This window comes from Oncorhynchus nerka, linkage group LG15, assembly GCF_034236695.1.
Source record: "Oncorhynchus nerka isolate Pitt River linkage group LG15, Oner_Uvic_2.0, whole genome shotgun sequence".
In the NCBI taxonomy this organism is placed as follows: domain Eukaryota; kingdom Metazoa; phylum Chordata; class Actinopteri; order Salmoniformes; family Salmonidae; genus Oncorhynchus; species Oncorhynchus nerka.
In genome coordinates this window covers 80,343,118-80,365,095 of record NC_088410.1, presented here as the reverse complement: position 1 = coordinate 80,365,095, position 21,978 = coordinate 80,343,118, and the positions used below count along the sequence as shown (strand labels likewise).

At 42.8% G+C, this 21,978-nt stretch overlaps 1 protein-coding gene across 1 annotated transcript; it reads right to left on the bottom strand.

Annotated features, from left to right (window-relative positions):
• Positions 1–225: 225 nt before the first annotated feature.
• On the bottom strand, positions 226–21,191 carry si:dkeyp-97e7.9 (DEP domain-containing mTOR-interacting protein). The gene is given in 8 exon segments (XM_065000729.1): positions 226–380; positions 536–575; positions 18,391–18,556; positions 18,558–18,569; positions 18,835–18,952; positions 19,212–19,232; positions 19,235–19,389; positions 21,142–21,191. Coding segments are annotated over 8 exon segments (717 nt in total).
• Between the last annotated feature and the right edge of the window lie 787 nt (positions 21,192–21,978).

Sequence of the window (21,978 nt, the reverse complement as noted above, 5' to 3'; positions counted from 1 at the left end):
AATTTTTCTCTAGGTTAGCAACTGTAGCCACCACCATGAATAGGCTAATACTATTTAACTAAACAATCTACAGCATGGATGCTCAACAACAAAGCCATGCACTCTGATATTTATTTTTTCAAGAGACTCCCAAGAAATTGGAAGTAGTATCTCACAGATCAATATATAGCTTTACAGATCAATTTGTACAAATCTAAAATAAAAACACAGAACACAATAGTTTAGCTAGTTCAGGAGATTTCTGGGGCAGGTTTTGGAGAATTTAGAAGGTACTTCTGGTTCCATGACCTCCAACACAATAGTGCGAGGTCCGGTCATCACCAGCCTGGTGACCTGGCAGTAATCCAGGTGAAGAATGCTTTTCCCATTCACCTGACTCACTTAGGCGTACAATAAGAATCAGGAGAATGTCACAAAAAATAGGCCTACATATTAATATATTACTGTGTGTGGCACTATGTTTGTGTTACCTTAACCCCTGCAGCAGCAGCAGGGCTTCCAGGATCGACTGCCTGGACGTAAACTGGGGCCATACCTCTGACCACAAAGCCCCAGCCCACTGCATCCCCCATCACCTGAGATGCAAAACACTGTTATAAGGAGACTATATTTATTTCCCCCAATAGAGACAAGACTAGAAAATGAAGGTCAAACACTACATATTTTATTTTATTTTACCAGGCAAGTCTGTTAAAGAACAAATACTTATTTTCAATGATGGCCTAGGAACAGTGGGTTAACTGCCTTGTTCAGGGGCAGAACAACAGATTTGTACCTTGTCAGCTCAGGGATTTGATCTTGCAACCTTTTGGTTACTAGTCAAACGCTCTAACCTCTAGGCTACGCCGCTGCCCCATATTTATTTGGACAGTGAAGCTACAACTTTTAATTTGGTTCTGTACTCCGGCATTTTGGATTTGAGACTTGGGAGAGGGTCCGAAAATGAAGACGTTCTTGCTCAATATTATTATTCAAAAATGTTGTTATCAGTGGCGATTCTATCATGTAAATCTTGGTGGGGCAGAAAAAAAGTGGGATGCATGCCAGCAAAGCCACTACACTACACAACACTAAACAATACATAAATTGCACTATAATGGTAACTGTTCAAACGGCCAACTCATCTCCTTTCCAAGACCCCAACTTTCTTTTGGTTTTCCTATTGGAATGAGGTCACGCCAATCATCATAATTTTATTAGCCAATAAGCAGTCTTCTATCCCGGGACATGGTAATACCCGACGAGGCAGAGCCTCATGCAGTCTATAGTGTCCATTCTGATGATCAAGCTGTTTTTCTCTCCTGCTTATTTTACCTCCTCAGAAGAAATTGCTTTTATTTCTGATGTTATTGTGCATGCAGCTAAATAACCACAATTAGTATCAGAGAGAGAAGTGTTGTATGCGTGTGTGTGGATCTTCATTAAATCCTTGATCTGGAACTACTGCTTCCTCATGTTCTGAACGGACACCCTATGGTGGTTGCTACCAGCCTAAAACCCAGCACCTAACTATTTTACAGTAACAAATGGTGCCTACAAACTGTTAGGGCCTACATAAAGCTGTCCCAACAGCAGTCCCAACACCTTACCACTGCTATACCTGGCTATCAGCGGAGCCTTGTCTGGCAGCGAAACAGTTCATTCAGCCTCATTTACTGCCTTTTAAAAAACATAGCTGATAAGGCAGACTTGCATAAACAAATGTGGTTTCTACTGACAATTGAGATGTACAAACTATGGCATAAGGGGATGACAAGCGGATAAGAGGCCATCCGTAATTTCGATTAAGACATTAATGAGCAAGCGACGACGGACGTAGTCAATTGAACTATTTGTTCAGCATTTTTGAAATGTACAGCGACAGAATTCAGAACATGGGCCATTCTTACAGTATGCTCCCTGTACAAGTCAGAAACATAGGATAAATAAATGGGGCATATAACCAGACAATGACAACTCTTACAATATTCAATAATTACATTTCTCTGAAACAGGTTATAGGTTATAGTCACCACCAAGTTAGAACAGGAGGTGAAAATAGACCAAATTATTAGGGTGAGGCACATTGAACGCCATTTTTATCTTTGTGTGTCAAAAAAGATGTACGTTATATAACACTATTTGACACGTTAAAAAAGCTTTTAATTTGACGTGTCAAACAACACAAATCTATTATAGAATGTTGTGTGTGCTGAATTTGCACATGCAAGCCAAGCACCACAACTACTATGTGTTTACAATACCGCATTGGTGAAAATAGACCGAATTATTAGGGTGAGGCACATGGGCTACTGACAGCTTACTACACAACATGCACTTAGTATTATGTTACTTTTTTAGCTACAGTATACATTTCTCCCTTGCATATTACATAATTTATGCAGTAGCATACAAGACTTTGCGATTTCCAACTTGTGTAATCTTTATGTACAATGGCCGATGAGCACCGATACGTTTTATCTATAATTTCTCTTCATTATTTTTCATCATATGACAAGGATTAAAAAGGATTTGCCAGTAGATTGTCAACTTGATGACAACTGATGATGACTTCTAGCTAAGACATTGAAAGTGAGATATTGACATGATCAACATCTCAATCAAAGTTCAATCAAACTTACTGTAGATATAACATGATTTGATGTCATTCTTTCTGTGGCCAATGACCTTGAGCCTTCTTAGATGGGCACTTCTAATATAACTCTATGGCAGAATTCAAGAGACTAACATTTTCGAGCTCTAATCTTAGAATTGGGGATGACGTACTGTCCCATGAGTGACAGATAACTGGGCCAATCATGACAGAAAACTGAGCCAATCAGGTGCAATGCTCTGTATTTTCTGCTGGCTAGCCCCACCATCACAGAAAGCACTGAGCTAGGCTGGAACACCAGCATTTTGGAGCAGCCTTACTCAAGAAAGCAAAAAAGAGACCATGTTTGTATGCGGCTTTGTTAACTCAATTACATTTGATTTTTTTTTTTACATTGTTTGAAAACGGATATGTGACACGTATTAATGCCAAAATAACAAACAAAAAAATGTACCTAAAAGTGTGGTGCTCTGCCTCACCTGCATCGAACGACGGGTCGCCACTGGTTGCTATACTTTTCAGTTAAAACATATTTTGGCCCAAATGGCCTTCAGAAACGAACTGCTCAAGTAGACTACATACACCTGAGTAAGCCTGAAAATAACAAATTATGTCAAAGAAGAACAGAGGGACGATCTGACCTGATTTTGGATTTCATCTCACCACTGGGGCAGAGGAGAGTGTGGCAGGGGGTAAATATCCACTAGTATGTACAGTACCAGTCAACATTTTGGACGCACCAACTCATTCAAGGGTTTTTCTTTATTTTTACTATTTTCTACATTGTATGATAATAGTCTTGACAGCAAAACTTTGAAATTACACTTATGGAATCATGTAGTAACCAAAAAAGTGTTAAACAAATCAAAATAGATTTTAGATTCTTCAAAGTAGACACCCTTTGCGTTGATGACAGCTTTGCACACTCTTGGCATTCTCTCAACCAGCTTCACCTGGAATGCTTTTCCAACAGCCTTAAAGGAGTTCCCACATATGCTCAGCACTTGTTGGCAGCTTTTCCCTCACTTTGCGGTCCAACACATCCAAAACCATGTCAATTGGCTTGTGGTCGGGTGACTACGGAGGCCAGGTCATCTGATGCAGCACTCCATCACTCTCCTTCTTAGTCAAATAGTCCTCACACAGTCTGTAGATGTGTTGGGTCATTGTCCTGTTGAAAAACAAATGATAGTCCCACTAAGAGCAAACCAGATGGGATAGTGTATTGCTGCAGAATGCTGTGGTAGCCATGCTGGTTAAGTGTGCCTTGAATTCTAAATAAATCTCAAACAGTGTCATCAGCAAAGCATGAATTAACTTATCCTCTGCAGCAGAGGTAACTCTGGGTCTTCCTTTCCTGTGGCAGTTGAAGAGGGTTAAACCAAGGCCTTATACCTTTTAAAGGGTTAATAAATTATGTTATGATAAACTGTAAGGTCTCTTCTTCAGGAGACCTTTGTGTGTGTGTTAAAACCTTTTTTTAGTGTTGTGACCTTCAGACACTATCAGAAGGCGTCTACGTTCAGACTCCTCCTGTCTGGATCACACTGTGGCAATCTGGTTTTCTGAGAACACAAGGCTGCCACAGACCTGATGAAATCAGCTACCTGTCAGAAGATGCTTACACTCATTCACATTGTTATGACTCTATACTTGTGATGAAAGGTAAAGTTTCGGTCAAACCCACTTCTGAGCTTTTAATTGTTGATAAGATGGTTACTGCTGTCAGGGGAGGTTAGATTTATTAAAATGTTGTTGCCAGGGAAACTCACGCAAGGAGGACTGGGAGAGGCTATTTGAGTTACAGGATGTCTTAGACATTTTGCAGAACTTGGGGAGAACTATCATATATTGTTATACTGTACTCTGTACCAACTTCTGCCTACAGTTGTATTACTAAAAGGAGTATTTTAATACTTAAACAAAGAGTCTGTGTTTCCTTTCCATTACTAATGTATGTTTGATAATAATATAGACCTGATCATTTGTTGAAGAAATTTACCAAAACTTTGGCGAGCTTGCCAGGAGCGAGTGACCACTTCGCTGGACTGACCATTGATCCACGTGCAAGCGCTACAAAATTACAAGGTAAGCAGACGCCTGTTATATCTAAAGTCTGAATTTGTATAGCAAGCTGTGGTTAATGAGTCATTCTGGCAGGTAAGTGGCACCTCGCTGTTAAATGTATATGAACCTAAATTTATTTGTAACAGTGGAATAATTGAAAGTGTGAAATTATTGTTACACAACCAGTGGGAGGAAGCACAGACGGTTGGAAATAGGTTATAAATTCCTGGGTTAATTGTTATTATTATTGTGAGACTTGGTGATAAGTTTAGGGCGAAATTCCAAGTATAAACTCCAATTGTTATTATTGTGATGACACTTGGTGATAGGATTTAGGGTGAAATTCCAAGTGTAAACGCCGATTGCTGAGATTAAGGTATTCTGTAATTGTTCTATGTATTTTGTAATTGTTCTTTGTGTCATGTCTTCTGTGTGGTATGGCTGGAGGGTGGGACATTAAATCAGGAGTTAGTCATAAACAATATAATGCCTGTGTATTTGAATTAACTGAGTGGACATTCGGATCAGATGCTGGAAGAGTTGCCTGTGGAGGTATGAACCTTAATGCATACACCCTTGCTGTATTAGGAAATAGACCTACCCGTGTGTTACTGACCCATGTTATTTTAAAAATAAATCGTTTTGAAGTAATAGTTTCTCCCTTGGAAGGAGAAGGTTATCACAGAGTTACTAGGATTATTGTGGAGGTTACACCAAAGTCTATACCAGCTATAAGTTATCTTGAACCCTTTACTATTTTGTGGTTGCTCCATAGAGGACGATTATTTTACACCACCCATACATTACATGGTATTCTGTTATCATTTACTTAATACCCTGCTTTAAATAAACGTATGTGAGTTAAGGGATAGACTATACACATATAGGGTTATTTTGCATTCATTTATCTGTATTCACATTACAAGTAGAGCCTAATTAAAAATAATAATAATAAAAAATAAAAACATTTTGGAGATACGGCAGACGGGAGATCTGAGTTGTCTGAGGGGGCCGGTCACAATGAAAGCCTGCCATCCCGCTACAGTTTTTAATTGGGAAGTACCACACTATGAAAAAAGACAACCTGGGTTTTCATGAAAAGGCATGATTGGACTAAAGACGCCACTGAATATAGATGGCCTACGGACGGGTCATTTAATAAAACCAAATATCAACATGTGCAGGACATCGTGAAAAGAAGACACGAAAAAAAAAAGACCATGGGAAAGAAAAAAAGAAAAAAATTCACCCTATTTTCTGTGGCTGCTTTTCGATGTTCAAAACTGAGGGTGACCTATTCTGGACTCAACAGAAAGCTACCTGTTTGGAAAAGGAATTGACAAAGATTAAAGACCCTGCCTCCGTCAAGACAGAGAAGTTTCCTATAGAATGCAGCGCTCCACCATATGCTCCACCAAGCCCCACCTACTGCGGAGATAGGTTTAAAGGAATTTATCCACTACTCCCAAACTAACTAGTAGCTCCAGGTGCTTGGTCTCCAGGACCAGAGGGAGGAAGAGCCGAGACAAGGAGGGGATTCGGATGGTACCAGGAGGGTTGTCTTTACTGGAGACTTAACTTTTCTGAATACGGAGACACAGGAACCGGGTCCACTGCCAGACCAAGATGACAAGTCTCCCCACCATCGGGTAGAATGTATCAAGAACTAGGAGATATATGGAATGATGCCAAGACACAATCAACACCTCTCTATCCTAGAGTACCACGGCATAGGACCTCATGGCAGCTCAAGAAAAGAAAGTACAGAGAGAAATGGATAACGCTGTTGAGGTTATCAGACGTGGTTGTAATGATGAAGATAAAGAATAAAGTCTAAGTGGTAATCACACAGTGAATGAAGAGAACAGAAGAGAGGAAGAAGAACTGGTACGACTGAGAACAGAATATGAAGAAAAAATGAACAACACAGGAGAGAGTGGGAGGAGAAGAAGAGAGAGGAGAGAGAACATGGATAAATCACTGAACACGAGAGTGGAACTGCCCTTCACCCATTTCAGACAAGCACTCTACTGACAGGTGAGGGAAATGTTTCCCACCACCAGAGGTGTGGCAAGACTGGGTGGACTGCTCTTCACTGAAGATGATGATATCCTCGACTGGATGGATAAGATGAAGACAGAATAGCAAGGAGAAACCACTGAGAGATTTGAAGGCCCTAATAAGGAGGACCACATTAGACACCACTGCAGAGCCTGGAAAAAGATGAAGACTGAAGAAAAAGCAAGGAAGACTGGACTTGATACACAGCTCGAGAAGGCCCAGCTTGACAAGGGGAAGACCAGCAATCTAATGGTGGCTGTAATCCCAGCTGCTGTGCAGCAGCAGCCTCCTCCACCATCTGCTTCACAGTTTACCCAAGCACCCACTACTCAGTTCCCTCCTCAACCATATGGGAACCCACAACCATACCTACCCACAATGAGACAACCGCTGGTGTGCTGGTACTGCGTTGTGGCAGGCCATATGAGAAACGTGCCCTCACCAACCACAGAAGCAGCAGCCATCCTTGCAGCAGAGAGGGAGAGGTCAATGGAGAGGGAATGCTGGCAGAGGGAACTTCCAAGGTGGAACACCAGCCTACACTGGACAGCCTCAACCTGGCTTTTCTCAGACTCAACCAATGAATGGTCGACAATATGGATGGCCCCAACAGCCTCCTGTGACAAACCAGGCGTGGTTCCCACCGCAGAATAATCAACAATAGGGATGCACTGACCCCCTTCTCCAATGTCACCAGTACATATTTCCGGATGGTACCAAAGAACCAATCATTACTCTGAAGGTCAACAATTAAGAGGTACCATTTTTAATAGATACTGGAGCTCACACCTCCTGCATTGGATCTACAGGCCAACACCTCGGTCTGCGACTCACATCTAAGTCAGTGAGGACGATGGGAGTCGCTGGGATATCGCAAAAGCTGTACTGGACTGAAGATAAAACAATTGACCTGGGGGTAGGTAATACTATTAAGGCTCCCTTTCTGACCTCTCCGGTCACTCCTGTTAGCCTACTAGGTAGAGACATTTTCCCGATCAAGTCCAACGTGATTCCAAGGCCCGACCTGACCTTTATGATGAACCTCTTGAGCTCCCTGATGTAACTCTCTTTGTTGATGGCTCTGCCTTTATTGATAGGGAGACTGGTAGGAAACATGCAGGTTTTGGTATAGTCTCACTGGATAGGTCATTGTTGATTGAACAGCACTTGCCTGAACATTGCTCAGCCTGAACATTGCTCAGCACAACAAGCTGAGCTTCTAGCACTCACTGAAGCATCTAAATTAGGTAGTGGCTTGAAGGTTAACATTTATTCTGACTCTGCATATGCCATTGGTGTTTGCCTGTCTTGGATAGGGGTTTGGAAAGGTAGGGATTTTGTTAACGCGTCTGGTACCCCTATTAAACACTGTTTACAGATAGAAGCACTGCTTGAAGCTAAGTTGCTTCCTGCCATGTTGGCTATTCTTGAGGTCAATGCCCACACAGGCACAGGGCGGCAGGGTTACGGGGCGGCAGGGTAGCCTAGTGGTTAGAGCGTTGGACTAGTAACCAAAAGGTTGCAAGTTCGAATCCCCGAGCTGACAAGGTACAATCTGTCTTTCTGCCCCTGAACAGGCAATTAACCCACTGTTCCTAGGCTGTCATTGAAAATAAGAATTTGTTCTTAACTGACTTGCCTAGTAAAATAAAAAGGCAACACTGATAGCGTTAGTTTAGGCAATGCTGCTTCTCGCTGCCATACTCATGCTGTTATGCTTTTCTACCCGTGTACGTCTGAAATTACTGATTTGGACCAACACCAGGCTGCTGATGCACTGAATCACCCTTTGTGGGAGTCTAGAGTCTATTCCAGAGGCCCTGGTGGCCTGTGGAGACAATCACTCTCTGGCAAACCAGTTCTGCCTCTGCCTCTCGTCTCCTCTGTGTGTCACCTGGCCCACATGGTGGGCCACTCGCCAAGGGGGAGATGGTTAGAATAATAGCTGTCCAAATCTGATTGAAATGTGCAAAACACACATGTATAAATGTACTACATGCATTGGTAAGGGTACCCCCTGAAACCAGAGAAATGTCCAGTTCCGGCCGGCCCGTTCACCCATTTAGCTATGGATTTCACAGACATGGCTGAACGAAAAGAAAGAAAGAGATACTGCCTGGTAATAATTGGCCGTTTTACTAGGTGGGTCAAAGCATTTCCAACTGTGCACTGTGATGCTAAAACGGTAGCAAAACTTTTGGTAAGAGAAATTCTCTCCACAGACTACACCCATTTCACGGGAGATTTGGTTGCACAGGTGACTGCCCAATTGTGGATAGATCAGAAGTTTGTTTGTATGTACCACCCACAAAGTAATGGGATTACTGAGAGGGCTAATCAAACCATAAAAGGGGGGCTTACCAAAGCATGCCACTCCACCGTGAAGTCATGGGTAGTGTCTCCCCTTAGTCTTGATGAAAATGTGCAATAATATAAACCACGGAACAGGGCTTAGCCTACATGAGCTCTTAACTGGCCATCCAATGAACGTTCCTTTACACAGACCAATGACTCCAAAACTGACTGACCTGACTGCTCTGGACGATGATTTGAACAAATATATGAAGGAACTAACCCATGCTGTTAGGTCTTTGTATTCCCAATACAGGAAGGTCCAGGAAGTTCCAGAACAGGGCGACCCAGACAGCCTGCCCGTTGATGTTGGAGAATGGATCAAGCTGAAGGTCTTCAAGAGAAAATGTAACCACCCCAGATGGATGGGCCCATACCAGGTCATCGCAGCAACACCCACAGCTATCACCTATCACACACCTATCACACTGCCAAAAGACGTCCCAACCATCATAACAGATAAGAGTGCACATCCAGACCCAGATGTTGTTACACATGACCACTATGGTCACATTGTTAAAAACAAAACTTGGGGTAAACCTTTAAGATACATGTTTTTGGTGCTTCTTATTCTGCACCAGCAGTCTCTGCTCAGAGGAATAGAGATCCAGGGGAACCAATTGAAAACCAGTAATCAATGGGTAAATATTGGTCCAAAATCTGAGTAGACGAGCCATGCCTAGTGGTTTGTCTATAGTCGTTTTGAAAAACCCTCAGAGTCAGAGTGAGTTGTTAGGATCAATTGTCGTAGGTGATTGGATTAACAACATCACCTACTCCATGCAGGCCCATATGAATTTGACTATTGCTGGTTTTGCCCTTCTTTCTACTGATGTTCAGCATCTTAAAGCTGTTACAGCCAGGCATAGCCTGGCATTAGACTACATCCTGGATAAGGAGGGGGGATATTGCAGGGCCCTAAATTCTATTTCCCCCACTGAATGTGTAATGCTTCTCCCTGACTCCTCTGATAATATGACAGAGATATTGAAAGGATTAACACAGTTGGCTGATACCTACACTCCCACAGGAGAAGACTCCTGGTTCCCCTTTGGGTGGTTGAAAGATAAACTAGGACATTTTGGATTTAAGTTGTTTTCCATTTTGGTTCCGTTACTGCTCCCACTGATTGTTTTGTTAATTTGCATTTGTGCATTCTGTGCAGCTGGCAAATGTGTACTTCATAAGGCTATGCCAGGCATGTTTATGCTTCATGTTCCTCATCCCCCAGGCCCTTATTTCTATCCTCAATCTCCTGAGGATTGCTTGCAATCTAATGCATCTTTTATGGATGATTCTTATAATTACGATGCTTGAGTTGCTTTGCTTTTGTTGAGGCCTGCTGGCCTCAAAGGGGGGGATGAAGAGGGTTAAACCAAGGCCTTATACCTTTTAATGGGTTAATAAATGATGTTATGATAAACTGTAAGGTTTCCTCTTCAGGAGACCTTTGTGTGTGTGTTAAAACCTGTTTTTGAGTGTCTACGTTCAGACTCCTCCTGTCTGGATTCCACCGTGGTAATCTGGTTTTCTGAGAACACAAGGCTGCCACAGACCTGATGAGACCAGCCAGCTGTCAGAAGATGCTTACACTCTTTCACATTGTTATGACTCTATACTTGAAAGGTCAACTTTCGGTCAAACCCACTTCTGAGCTTTTAATTGCTGATAAGATGGTTACTGCTGTCAGGGGAGGTTAGATTTATTAAAATGTTGTTGCCAGGGAAACTCACGCAAGGAGGACTGGGAGAGGCTATATGAGTTACAGGATGTCTTAGACATTTTGCAGAACTTGGGGAGAACTATCATATATTGTTATACTGTACTCTGTACCAACTTCTGCCTACAATTGTATGGCATAGCAGTGAAGACGTGTTTGTTTTGTCCTCTCGTGTACTTTTGTATTTTTTCATATTTTTTGTATATATATTTCAATTTATTTTCAATCTCTTTTCGATTTTTGATTCGATTATACCTTCCGGTAACCTGCCTCACCCAATGTGATACGGAATCGCTATTATTTTCAATTTTAGAACACATTCAAGAATCTCCAGAAGCTAACCAGCTAATTAGCTACAAGCTATTTAGTCATTGTTAGCCACTGCTAGCGGCTTTTACCTTCTCCACAGATACCAGCCCTGTTTTTAGCCTGGATAATACTCGCCTGTCTACTAATATCGCTTGTCTACCAATATCGGACTGTCTTTCCACAACAACGCCGGATTCCTGCCGTAATCCCTGGACCACTACTTCTGATCTTCACAGCTAGCTTGCAGCTAGCTAGCTAGCTCACAGCTTGCAGCTAGCTAGCTCACAGCTAGCTTCCACTCACTGTGGCACCCAGTACCGAAGCTATTCCCTGAGGGCCACCTCCCGGCCTACTCAGCTGTTCACCCGAACCCCACTCATACACGGCTAGAGCCCAAAACTCCACCGGATCCCTGCTGTAAACTCTGGACCTTGGCACCGGATCACCGCTGCTACCGATTGGATATAGTGGCTAACGCCACTGCCACGAAGCTAGCACCAGTTAGCCGTGAGCCAGGCACATCTCCCGGCTAGCAAACTAAATTCCACAATACCTATTTCGCCATCTGGCTTTGATTCTCTGTCGACACGGCGCCCCCACCGCACCTCCACGACTGGTCTGCCGACGAATACTCCATCCGCTGTGCCTTCATCCGGTCTCCGTCGGAGCAGACGCTCCTACTAGCCCAGGGCTACTAACTTTAAATGCAGTGTCGCTAGCGTAGTGGGGCTCCCCTGTTCCATCTACTGCTGCCCCCTGGACACTATGATCACTTGGCTACATAGCTGATGCCTGCTGGACTGTCCATTAATCATGGTACTCCATTCTGTTTATTTATTTTTTATCTGCCGGCCCCAGCCGCGAACTCAGGCTCTGTGTGTAGTTAATCCGACCCTCTTTGCATAGTCATCGCCATTTTACCTGCTGTTGTCGTGTTAGCTGATTAGCTGTTGTTGTCTCACCTGTTGTTTTAGCTAGCTCTCCCAATCAACACCTGTGATTACTTTATGCCTCGCTGTATGTCTCTCTCAAATGTCAATATGCCTTGTATACTGTTGTTCAGGTTAGTTATCATTGTTTTAGTTTACAATGGACTCCCTAGTTCCACTCTTCATACCTGATACCTCCTTTGTCCCACCTCCCACACATGCGGTGACCTCACCCATTACAACCAGCATGTCCAGAGATACAACCTCTCTTATCATCACCCAGTGCCTGGGCTTACCTCCGCTGTACCCGCACCCCACCATACCGATGTTTGCACATTATGCCCTGAATATATTCTACCACGCCCAGAAATCTGCTCCTTTTATTCTTTGTCCCCAACGCTCTAGGCGACGAGTTTTGATAGCCTTTAGCCGCACCCTCATCCTACTCCTCCTCTGTTCCGAGGGTGATGTGGAGGTAAACCCAGGCCCTGCATGTCTCCAGGCACCCTCATTTTTTGACTTCTGTGATCGAAAAAGCCTTGGTTTCATGCATGTCAACATCCGAAGCCTCCTCCCTAAGTTTGTTTTACTCACTGCTTTAGCACACTCTGCCAACCCTGATGTCCTTGCTGTGTCTGAATCCTGGCTTAGGAAGGCCACCAAAAATTCTGAGATTTCCATACCCAACTATAACATTTTCCGTCAAGATAAAACTGCCAAAGGGGGAGGAGTTGCAGTCTACTGCAGAGATAGCCTGCAAAGCAATGTCATACTTTCCAGGTCCATACACAAACAGTTCGAACTTCTAATTTAAAAAATTAATCTCTCCAGAAATAAGTCTCTCACTGTTGCCGCCTGCTACCGACCCCCCTCAGCTCCCAGCTGTGCCCTGGACACCATTTGTGAATTGATCGCCCCCCATCTAGCTTCAGAGTTTGTTCTGTTAGGTGACCTAAACTGGGATATGCTTAACACCCCGGCAGTCCTACAATCTAAGCTAGATGCCCTCATTCTCACACAAATCATCAAGGAACCCACCAGGTACAACCCTAAAGCTGTAAACAAGGGCACCCTCATAGACGTTATCCTGACCAACTGGCCCTCCAAATACACCTCCGCTGTCTTCAATCAGGATCTCAGCGATCACTGCCTCATTGCCTGTATCCGCTACGGGTTCGCAGTCAAACGACCACCCCTAATCACTGTCAAACGCTCCCTAAAACACTTCTGCGAGCAGGCCTTTCTAATCGACCTGGCCCGGGTATCCTGGAAGGATATTGACCTCATCCCGTCAGTTGAGGATGCCTGGTCATTCTTTAAAAGTAACTTCCTCACCATCTTAGATAAGCATGCTCCGTTCAAAAAATGCAGAACTAAGAACAGATATATCTACTGGTTCACTCCAGACCTGACTGCCCTCGAAGAGCACAAAAACATTCTGTGGCGGACTGCAATAGCATCGAATAGTCCCCGCGATATGCAACTGTTCAGGGAAGTCAGGAACCAATACACGCAGCAAAGGCCAGCATTTTCAAGCAGAAATTTGCATCCTGTAGCTCTAACTCCAAAAAGTTATGGGACACTGTAAAGTCCATGGAGAACAAGAGCACCTCCTCCCAGCTGCCCACTGCACTGAGGCTAGGTAACACGGTCACCACCGATAAATCCATGATAATCGAAAACTTCAACAAGCATTTCTCAACGGCTGGCCATGCCTTCCTCCTGGCTACTCCAACCTCGGTCAACAGCAACCCCCCCCACCCCCCCGCAGCTATTCGCCCAAGCCTCCCCAGCTTCTCCTTTACCCAAATCAAGATAGCAGATGTTCTGAAAGAGCTGCAAAACCTGGACCTGTACAAATCCGCCGCCATTGTCGCAACCCCTATTACCAGCCTGTTCAACCTCTCTTTCATATCGTCTGAGATCCCCAAGGACTGGAAAGCTGCCCCTCTTCAAAGGGGGAGACACCCTGGACCCAAACTGTTACAGACCTATATCCATCCTGCCCTGCCTATCTAAGATCTTCGAAAGCCAAGTCAACAAACAGATCACTGACCATCTTGAATCCCACCGTACCTTCTCCGCTGTGCAATCTGTTTTCTGAGCTGGTCACGGGTGCACCTCAGCCACGCTAAAGGTACTAAACGATATCATAACCGCCATCGATAAAAGACAGTACTGTGCAGCCGTCTTCATCGACCTGGCCAAGGCTTTCGACTCTGTCAATCACCATATTCTTATCGGCAGACTCAGTAGCCTCGGTTTTTCTAATGACTGCCTTGCCTGGTTCTCCAACTACTTTGCAGACAGAGTTCAGTGTGTCAAATCGGAGGGCATGTTGTCCGGTCCTCTGGCAGTCTCTATGGGGGTGCCACAGGGTTCAATTCTCGGACCGACTCTTTTCTCTGTATATATTAATGACGTTGCTCTTGCGGCGGGCGATTTCCTGATCCACCTCTACGCAGACGACACCATCCTGTATGCTTCTGGCCCTTCCTTGGACATTGTGCTATCTAACCTCCAAACGAGCTTCAATGTCATACAACACTCCTTCCGTGGCCTCCAACTGCTCTTAAATGCTAGTAAAACCAAATGCATGCTTTTCAACCGTTCGCTGCCTGCACCCGCACGCCCGACTAGCATCACCACCCTGGATGGTTCCAACCTAGAACTTGTGGATATCTATAAGTACCTAGGTGTCTGGCTAGACTGTAAACTCTCCTTCCAGACTCATATCAAACATCTCCAATCCAAAATCAAATCTAAAATCTGCTTTCTATTTCGCAACAAAGCCTCCTTCCCTCACGCCGCCAAACTTACCCTAGTAAAACTGACTATCCTACCGATCCTCGACTTCGGCGATGTCATCTACAAAATGGCTTCCAATACTCTACTCAGCAAACTGGATGCAGTTTATCACAGTGCCATCCACTTTGTTACTAAAGCACCTTATACCACCCACCACTGCGACCTGTATGCTCTAGTCGGCTGGCCCTCGCTACATATTCGTCGCCAGACCCACTGGCTCCAGGTCATCTACAAGTCCATGCTAGGTAAAGCTCCGCCTTATCTCAGTTCACTGCTCACGATGGCAACACCCACCCGTAGCACGCGCTCCAGCAGGTGTATCTCACTGATCATCCCTAAAGCCAACACCTCATTTGGCCGCCTTTCCTTCCAGTTCTCTGCTGCCTGTGACTGGAACGAATTGCAAAAATCGTTGAAGTTGGAGACTTTCATCTCCCTCACCAACTTTAAACATCTGCTATCTGAGCAGCTAACTGATCTCTGCAGCTGTACATAGTCCATCGGTAGATAGCCCACCCAATTTACCTACCTCATCCCCGTACTCTTTTTATTTATTTACTTTTCTGCTCTTTTGCACACCAGTATCTCTACCTGCACATGACCATATGATCATTTATCACTCCAGTGTTAATCTGCTAAATTGTAATTATTCGCCTACCTCCTCATGCCTTTTGCACACAATGCATATAGAATCTTTTTTTTTCCTACTGTGTAATTGACTTGTTTATTGTTTACTCCATGTGTAACTCTGTGTTGTCTGTTCACACTGCTATGCTTTATCTTGGCCAGGTCGCAGTTGTAAATGAGAACTTGTTCTCGACTAGCCTACCTGGTTAAATAAAGGTGAAATAAAATAATTACTAAAAGGAGTATTTTAATACTTAAACAAAGAGTCTGTGTTTCCTTTCCATTACCAATGTATGTATGAAAGCAATATAGACCTGATCATTTGTTGAAGACATTGACCAACACAGTCCTCATGAGAACCAGTTTCATCATAGTGCTTGATGGTTTTTGCGACTACACTTGAAGAAACATTCAAAGTTCTTAACATTTTCCGGATTGACCTTCATGTCTTTAAGTGATGATGGACTGTCGTTTCTCTTTGCTTATTTTTGCTGTTTTTGCCATAATATGGACTTGGTGTTTTACCAAATGGGGCTATCTTCTGTATATCAACCCTACCTTGTCACAACACAACTGATTTGGCTCAAACAAAATAAGAAGGAAAGAAATTTCACAAATGAACCTTTTAAGAAGGTACACCTGTTAATTGACATACATTCCAGGTGACTAACTCATGAAGCTGGTTGAGAGAATGCCAAGGGTGTGCAAAGCTGACATCAAGGCAAAGGGTGGCTACTTAGAATAATCTAAAATCTAAAACCCTTGAATGAAACCCTTGAATGAGTACTGTCTATATATATATATATATATATATATATATATATATATATATATATATATATATATAGACAGTACTCATTCAGGGGTTTTAGATTTTAGATTATTCTAAGTAGCTACCCTTTGCCTTGATGACAGCTTTGCACATCCTTGGCATTCTCTCAACCAGCTTCATGAGTTAGTCGTGCCTTCTTAAAAGGTCATTTGTGGAATTTATTTCCTTAATGCTTTTTAGCCAATTAGTTGTGTTGTGACAAAGTAAGGGTGGCATACAGAAGATAGTCCTATTTCGTAAAAGACCAAGTCCATATTATGTCAAGAACAGCTCAAATAATCAAAGTGAAACGACAGTCCATCATTACCTTACGACATGAAGGTCAGTCAATACGGAACATCTTAAGAACTTTGAAAGCTTCTTCAAGTACAGTCGTAAAAAACATCAAGCGCTATGATGAAACTTGCTTTCATGAGGACTGCCACAGGAAAGGAAAACCCAGAGTTACCTCTGCTGCAGAGGATAAGTTAATTAGAGTTACCAGCCTCAGAAATTGCAGCCCAAATAAATGCTTCAAAGAGTTCAAGTAACAGACACATCTCAACATCAACTGTTCAGAGGAGATTGTGTGAATCAGGCGTTCATGGTCGAATTACTGCAAAGAAACTACGACTAAAGGACACCAATAAGAAGAAGAGGCTTGCTTGGGCCAAGAAACATGAGCATTGGACATTTGCCTGGTGGAAATCTATCCTTTGGTCTGATGAGTCCAAATTTGAGATTTTGGGTTCCAGTCGCCGTGTCTTTGTGAGACGCAGAGTAGGTTAATGGATGATCTCTGCATGTGTGGTTCCCATCGTGACGCATGGAGGAGGAGGTGTGATGGTGTGGGGGTTCTTTGCTGGTGACACTGTAGGTGATCTACTTACAATTCAAGGCACACTTAACTAGCATGGCTACCACAACATTCTGCAGCGATACGCCATCCCATCTGTTTACGGTTAGTGGGACTATTATTTGTTTTTCAACAGGACAATGACCCAACACACCTCCAGGCTGTATAAGGGCTATTTGACCAAGAAGGAGAGTAATGGAGTCTGCATCAGATGACCTGGCCTCCACAATCCCCTGACCTCAACCCAATTGAGATGGTTTGGGATGAGTTGGGCCGCAGAGTGAAGGAAAAGCAGCCAACAAGTGCTCAGCACATGTGGGAACTCCTTCAAGACAGTTGGAAAAGAATTCCAGGTGAAGCTGGTTGAGAGAATGTCAAGCGTGTGCAAAGCTGTCATCAAGGCAAAGGGTGGCTAATTTGAAGAATCTAAAATAGAAAATATATTTCGATTTTGTTTTTAACCACTTTTTTTGGTTACTACATGATTTCACATGCATTATTTCATAGTTATTCTACAATGTAGAAAATATAAAAAATAAAGAAGTTTTGACTGGTACTATATACAGTATATGAGAGGACCACAAAAAGCATAATTGTCACGCCCTGACCTTAGAGAGCCTTGTTTATTCTCTTTTGGTTTGGTCAGGGTGTGACTTGGGTGGGCAAATCTATGTTTCTATTTCTTTGTTGGCCTAGTATGGTTCCCAATCAGAAGCAGCTGTTTATCGTTGTCACTGATTGGGGATCATACTTAGGCAGCCCTTTTTCTCACCTTAGATTGTGGGATCTTGTTTTTGTATAGTTGCTGTGTTAGCACTACAAAACCTTACATGTCGGTTATCTTTCTTGTTTTTTTGGTGTTCATTTAATAAATTCAAAATGTACGCCTACTATGCTGCACCTTGGTCCAATCCATATTTAAACGATTGTAACAATCATAGTAATTGGTTATGATAGAAGTAATTTAAGTAGGCTAGCAACTGTGAGGCTGAGGAACCCGTATTACCTCCAATTTTAATTTAATTTATTTAACATTTATTTAAGTAGGCAAGTCAGTTAAGAACAAATTCTTATTTTACAATGACGGCCTACACAGGCCAAACCCGGATGACACTGGGCCAATTGTGCGCCGCCCTATGGGACTCTCAATCACGGCTGGTTGTGATACAGCCTGGATTCGAACCAGGGTGTCTGTAGTGACACCTCTAGTACTGAGATGCAGTGTAATGGGCCAAAGGTCAAAAGGTAACATCTCACAACGGGATGAATGATGCCATGCTCCAGCAAGGCACGGCAGAGCTCCAAACCCTGGCGCCTGCTCTCTGTCTTTCCATTCTATAGCAACTAGTCGATCAACTGGCAGCCAGGGAAGAAGCGCTGGTATGCAACACCCTGCGCCTCCCTTAGATGCAGAATGGAGTCTGCCAGTTATTACACTGCAAAACACAACACACACACAAAACATGTCACATCCATTTTGCACTCGAGAGATAGAATGAATGGAACAGTTACACACAAACTTGTGTACACAATTGGTAGAGTTGAATGTTTCAGTCCATAATCACCAAAACCAGCACATACTGAGAACATTCTGTAATTCAGATGATGTGGCTACCCTTCTTCCCAAGCTAGGCTTGACTTCTTCAAGGGCACCAGTTCCTACCAGGCAGAGACCCCCAGGGTAAACAACGTAGTTCTTACTACTTATACAATCATTGTCCTTGGATGATTACCTTAACAGTGTTCAAAAATATGCCATCATCCTTACGGAAACGGTACAGCAATTTTGCATCCTTGAACATAGGGTACTTGTCACAAACTAAAGAGATCAGAGAGGAAACATTTCCTGAATTTTTTTTCACATTGCCCTACTTTATAGTTCAGCATTTTGGATCTCCTGTATCAATGTTAGTATATTGGCAAAGCTCCTTGGCTCTTGGTATCCCTGATGTAGGAGGAAGTGTATAATAGGAGTTGAATATACACTTGGTCCTGTGTCAGGGCTATAGGCTCTTGGAAAAGCTATTACTATGCATTTTATATCCCCTTAGAGATGTTACTGTGGTGCCCTACAGTACCATGGTGCACAATGTCATGTCCATAAGGTGTTGCAAGAGGCAGACCACCGTTGCCCGATCAAGGGCTTCCTTGTGGCTGTTCAGCCAGTCTGTAAGCTCTTGGGCCAAAAAGTAGTTGGGGTAAGTGCGCAGATGGTACAGTCGGTCCTTGATCAGTTTGCCATCATGCAGCCTCAATGTTGCAGTGAGATACAATGTACAATTAATCAGCTATAACTATTATAAGTGGCAAGGGCACATTAAGAACAAATATTGAAACATGTATTTAATCAATTTCAGTTATGACATTTCTGCATGATACAGTGGGGCAAAAAAGTATTTAGTCAGCCACTAATTGTGCAAGTTCTCCCACTTAAAAAGATGAGAGAGGCCTGTAATTTTCATCATAGGTACACGTCAACTATGACAGACAAAATGAGAAAAAAAAATCCAGAAAATCACATTGTAGGATTTTTAATTAATTTATTTGCAAATTATGGTGGAAAATAAGTATTTGGTCAATAACATCTAGAGCAGTGATGTTTTGGGGCTGTTGCTGGGCAACACGGACTTTCAACTCCCTCCAAAGATTTTCTATGGGGTTGAGATCTGGAGATTGGCTAGGCCACTCCAGGACCTTAAAATGCTTCTTACGAAGCCACTCCTTCGTTGCCCGGGCGGTGTGTTTGGGATCATTGTCATGCTGAAAGACCCAGCCACGTTTCATCTTCAATGCCCTTGCTGATGGAAGGAGGTTTTCACTCAAAATCTCACGATACATGGCCCCATTCATCCTTTCCTTTACACGGATCAGTCGTCCTGGTCCCTTTGCAGAAAACAGCCCCAAAGCATGATGTTTCCACCCCCATGCTTCACAGTAGGTATGGTGTTCTTTGGATGCAACTCAGCATTCTTTGTCCTCCAAACACGACAAGTTGAGTTTTCACCAAAAAAGTTATATTTTGTTTCATCTGACCATATGACATTCTCCCAATCTTCTTCTGGATCATTCAAATGCTCTCTAGCAAACTTCAGACGGGCCTGGACATGTACTGGCTTAAGCAGGGGGACACGTCTGGCACTGCAGGATTTGAGTCCCTGGCGGCGTAGTGTGTTACTGATGGTAGGCTTTGTTACTTTGGTCCCAGCTCTCTGCAGGTCATTCACTAGGTCCCCCCGTGTGGTTCTGGGATTTTTGCTCACCGTTCTTGTGAATTTTTTGACCCCACGGGGTGAGATCTTGCGTGGAGCCCCAGATCGAGGGAGATTATCAGTGGTCTTGTATGTCTTCCATTTCCTAATAATTGCTCCCACAGTTGATTTCTTCAAACCAAGCTGCTTACCTATTGCAGATTCAGTCTTCCCAGCCTGGTGCAGGTCTACAATTTTGTTTCTGGTGTCCTTTGACAGCTCTTTGGTCTTGGCTATAGTGGAGTTTGGAGTGTGACTGTTTGAGGTTGTGGATAGGTGTCTTTTATACTGATAACATGTTCAAACAGGTGCCATTAATCCAGGTAACGAGTGGAGGACAGAGGAGCCTCTTAAAGAAGAAGTTACAGGTCTGTGAGAGCCAGAAATCTTGCTTGTTTGTAGGTGACCAAATACTTGTTTTCCACCATAATTTGCAAATAAATTCATTAAAAATCCTACAATGTGATTTTCTGGAAAAATAAATGCAAATTTTGTCTGTCATAGTTGAAGTGTACCTATGATGAAAATTACAGGCCTCTCTCATCTTTTTAAGTGGGAGAACTTGCACAATTGGTGGCTGACTAAATACTTTTTTGCCCCACTGTATATTGTATCTATTATTGTTAGATTTTTATGGAAGGTCGGCTGAAGAAAATATGTGAATTATCTGAAATGAACTTTTTGGATTTCAACACAGTATGTTTCTACAGGTAGCATAACTGTAAAGAAAATCAAGCTTCTCTTTCGCTCTCTTCCATACCTCAGTTGTTCTACAGCAATCATAATTTCAGCCTTGTGCAGTCTGGTCATATCACCACAAGAGGTCAGCATAGATCTATAAATATACAATTTGGCTACCAGAACTCTCAGGAGAAACCCCATAGAAATACAATTATTTATAATTAGCCTATTTCTAACTCTATGGTCCACCCCTTATGCTTGTCCATATAATATAACCAGAAATCAAATAATAGCACATACAAGTGGAAAATAAAGATTTATTTTCAGTGGGCTAGTCATGGACTGGAGAGAGTATAGGCTATTTGTTTATTATGGGCGGTGGTGGATTATTGCAAACGTACAACAGCTCTATTAGAATTCTTGAATTATGTTTTTGCATGATGGACTTCCACTTAAATATAAAGACCACTGTCCAAATACAATTGTGACTTTAAAACTGTGATAGTTGTATGTTATTTATATGGAAAGTCAGATGGTAATTTAGTGCGTCTACATTTTTAATAACTAGCCATATTGACTATAATATATCCCTGGACATATAGCCTACAGACTACATATTTAGTCCTCAGATGCTTTGCATTCCAGCATCAGTTCCCTTGTGGTCTTTCACAATACACTATTTTAATATATCAAGTGGTGAGGTAGTGTGTGAGAGAAAGAGAAACATATGCACAAATTAAATAAAGTAGACAGTAGCCTGTAAAATGTCTAGTCTACAATATGTCTTTGCAGGTCTATGTAAAAGAAATGTTGGGCATCATTCTACATTCAACCTTTGTTGGATTGTCAAAACGCACACATCAGCTATTATGCAAATTACCCTTCTCGTCGTCTTTTTATTGGAGAAGAGCAGGGA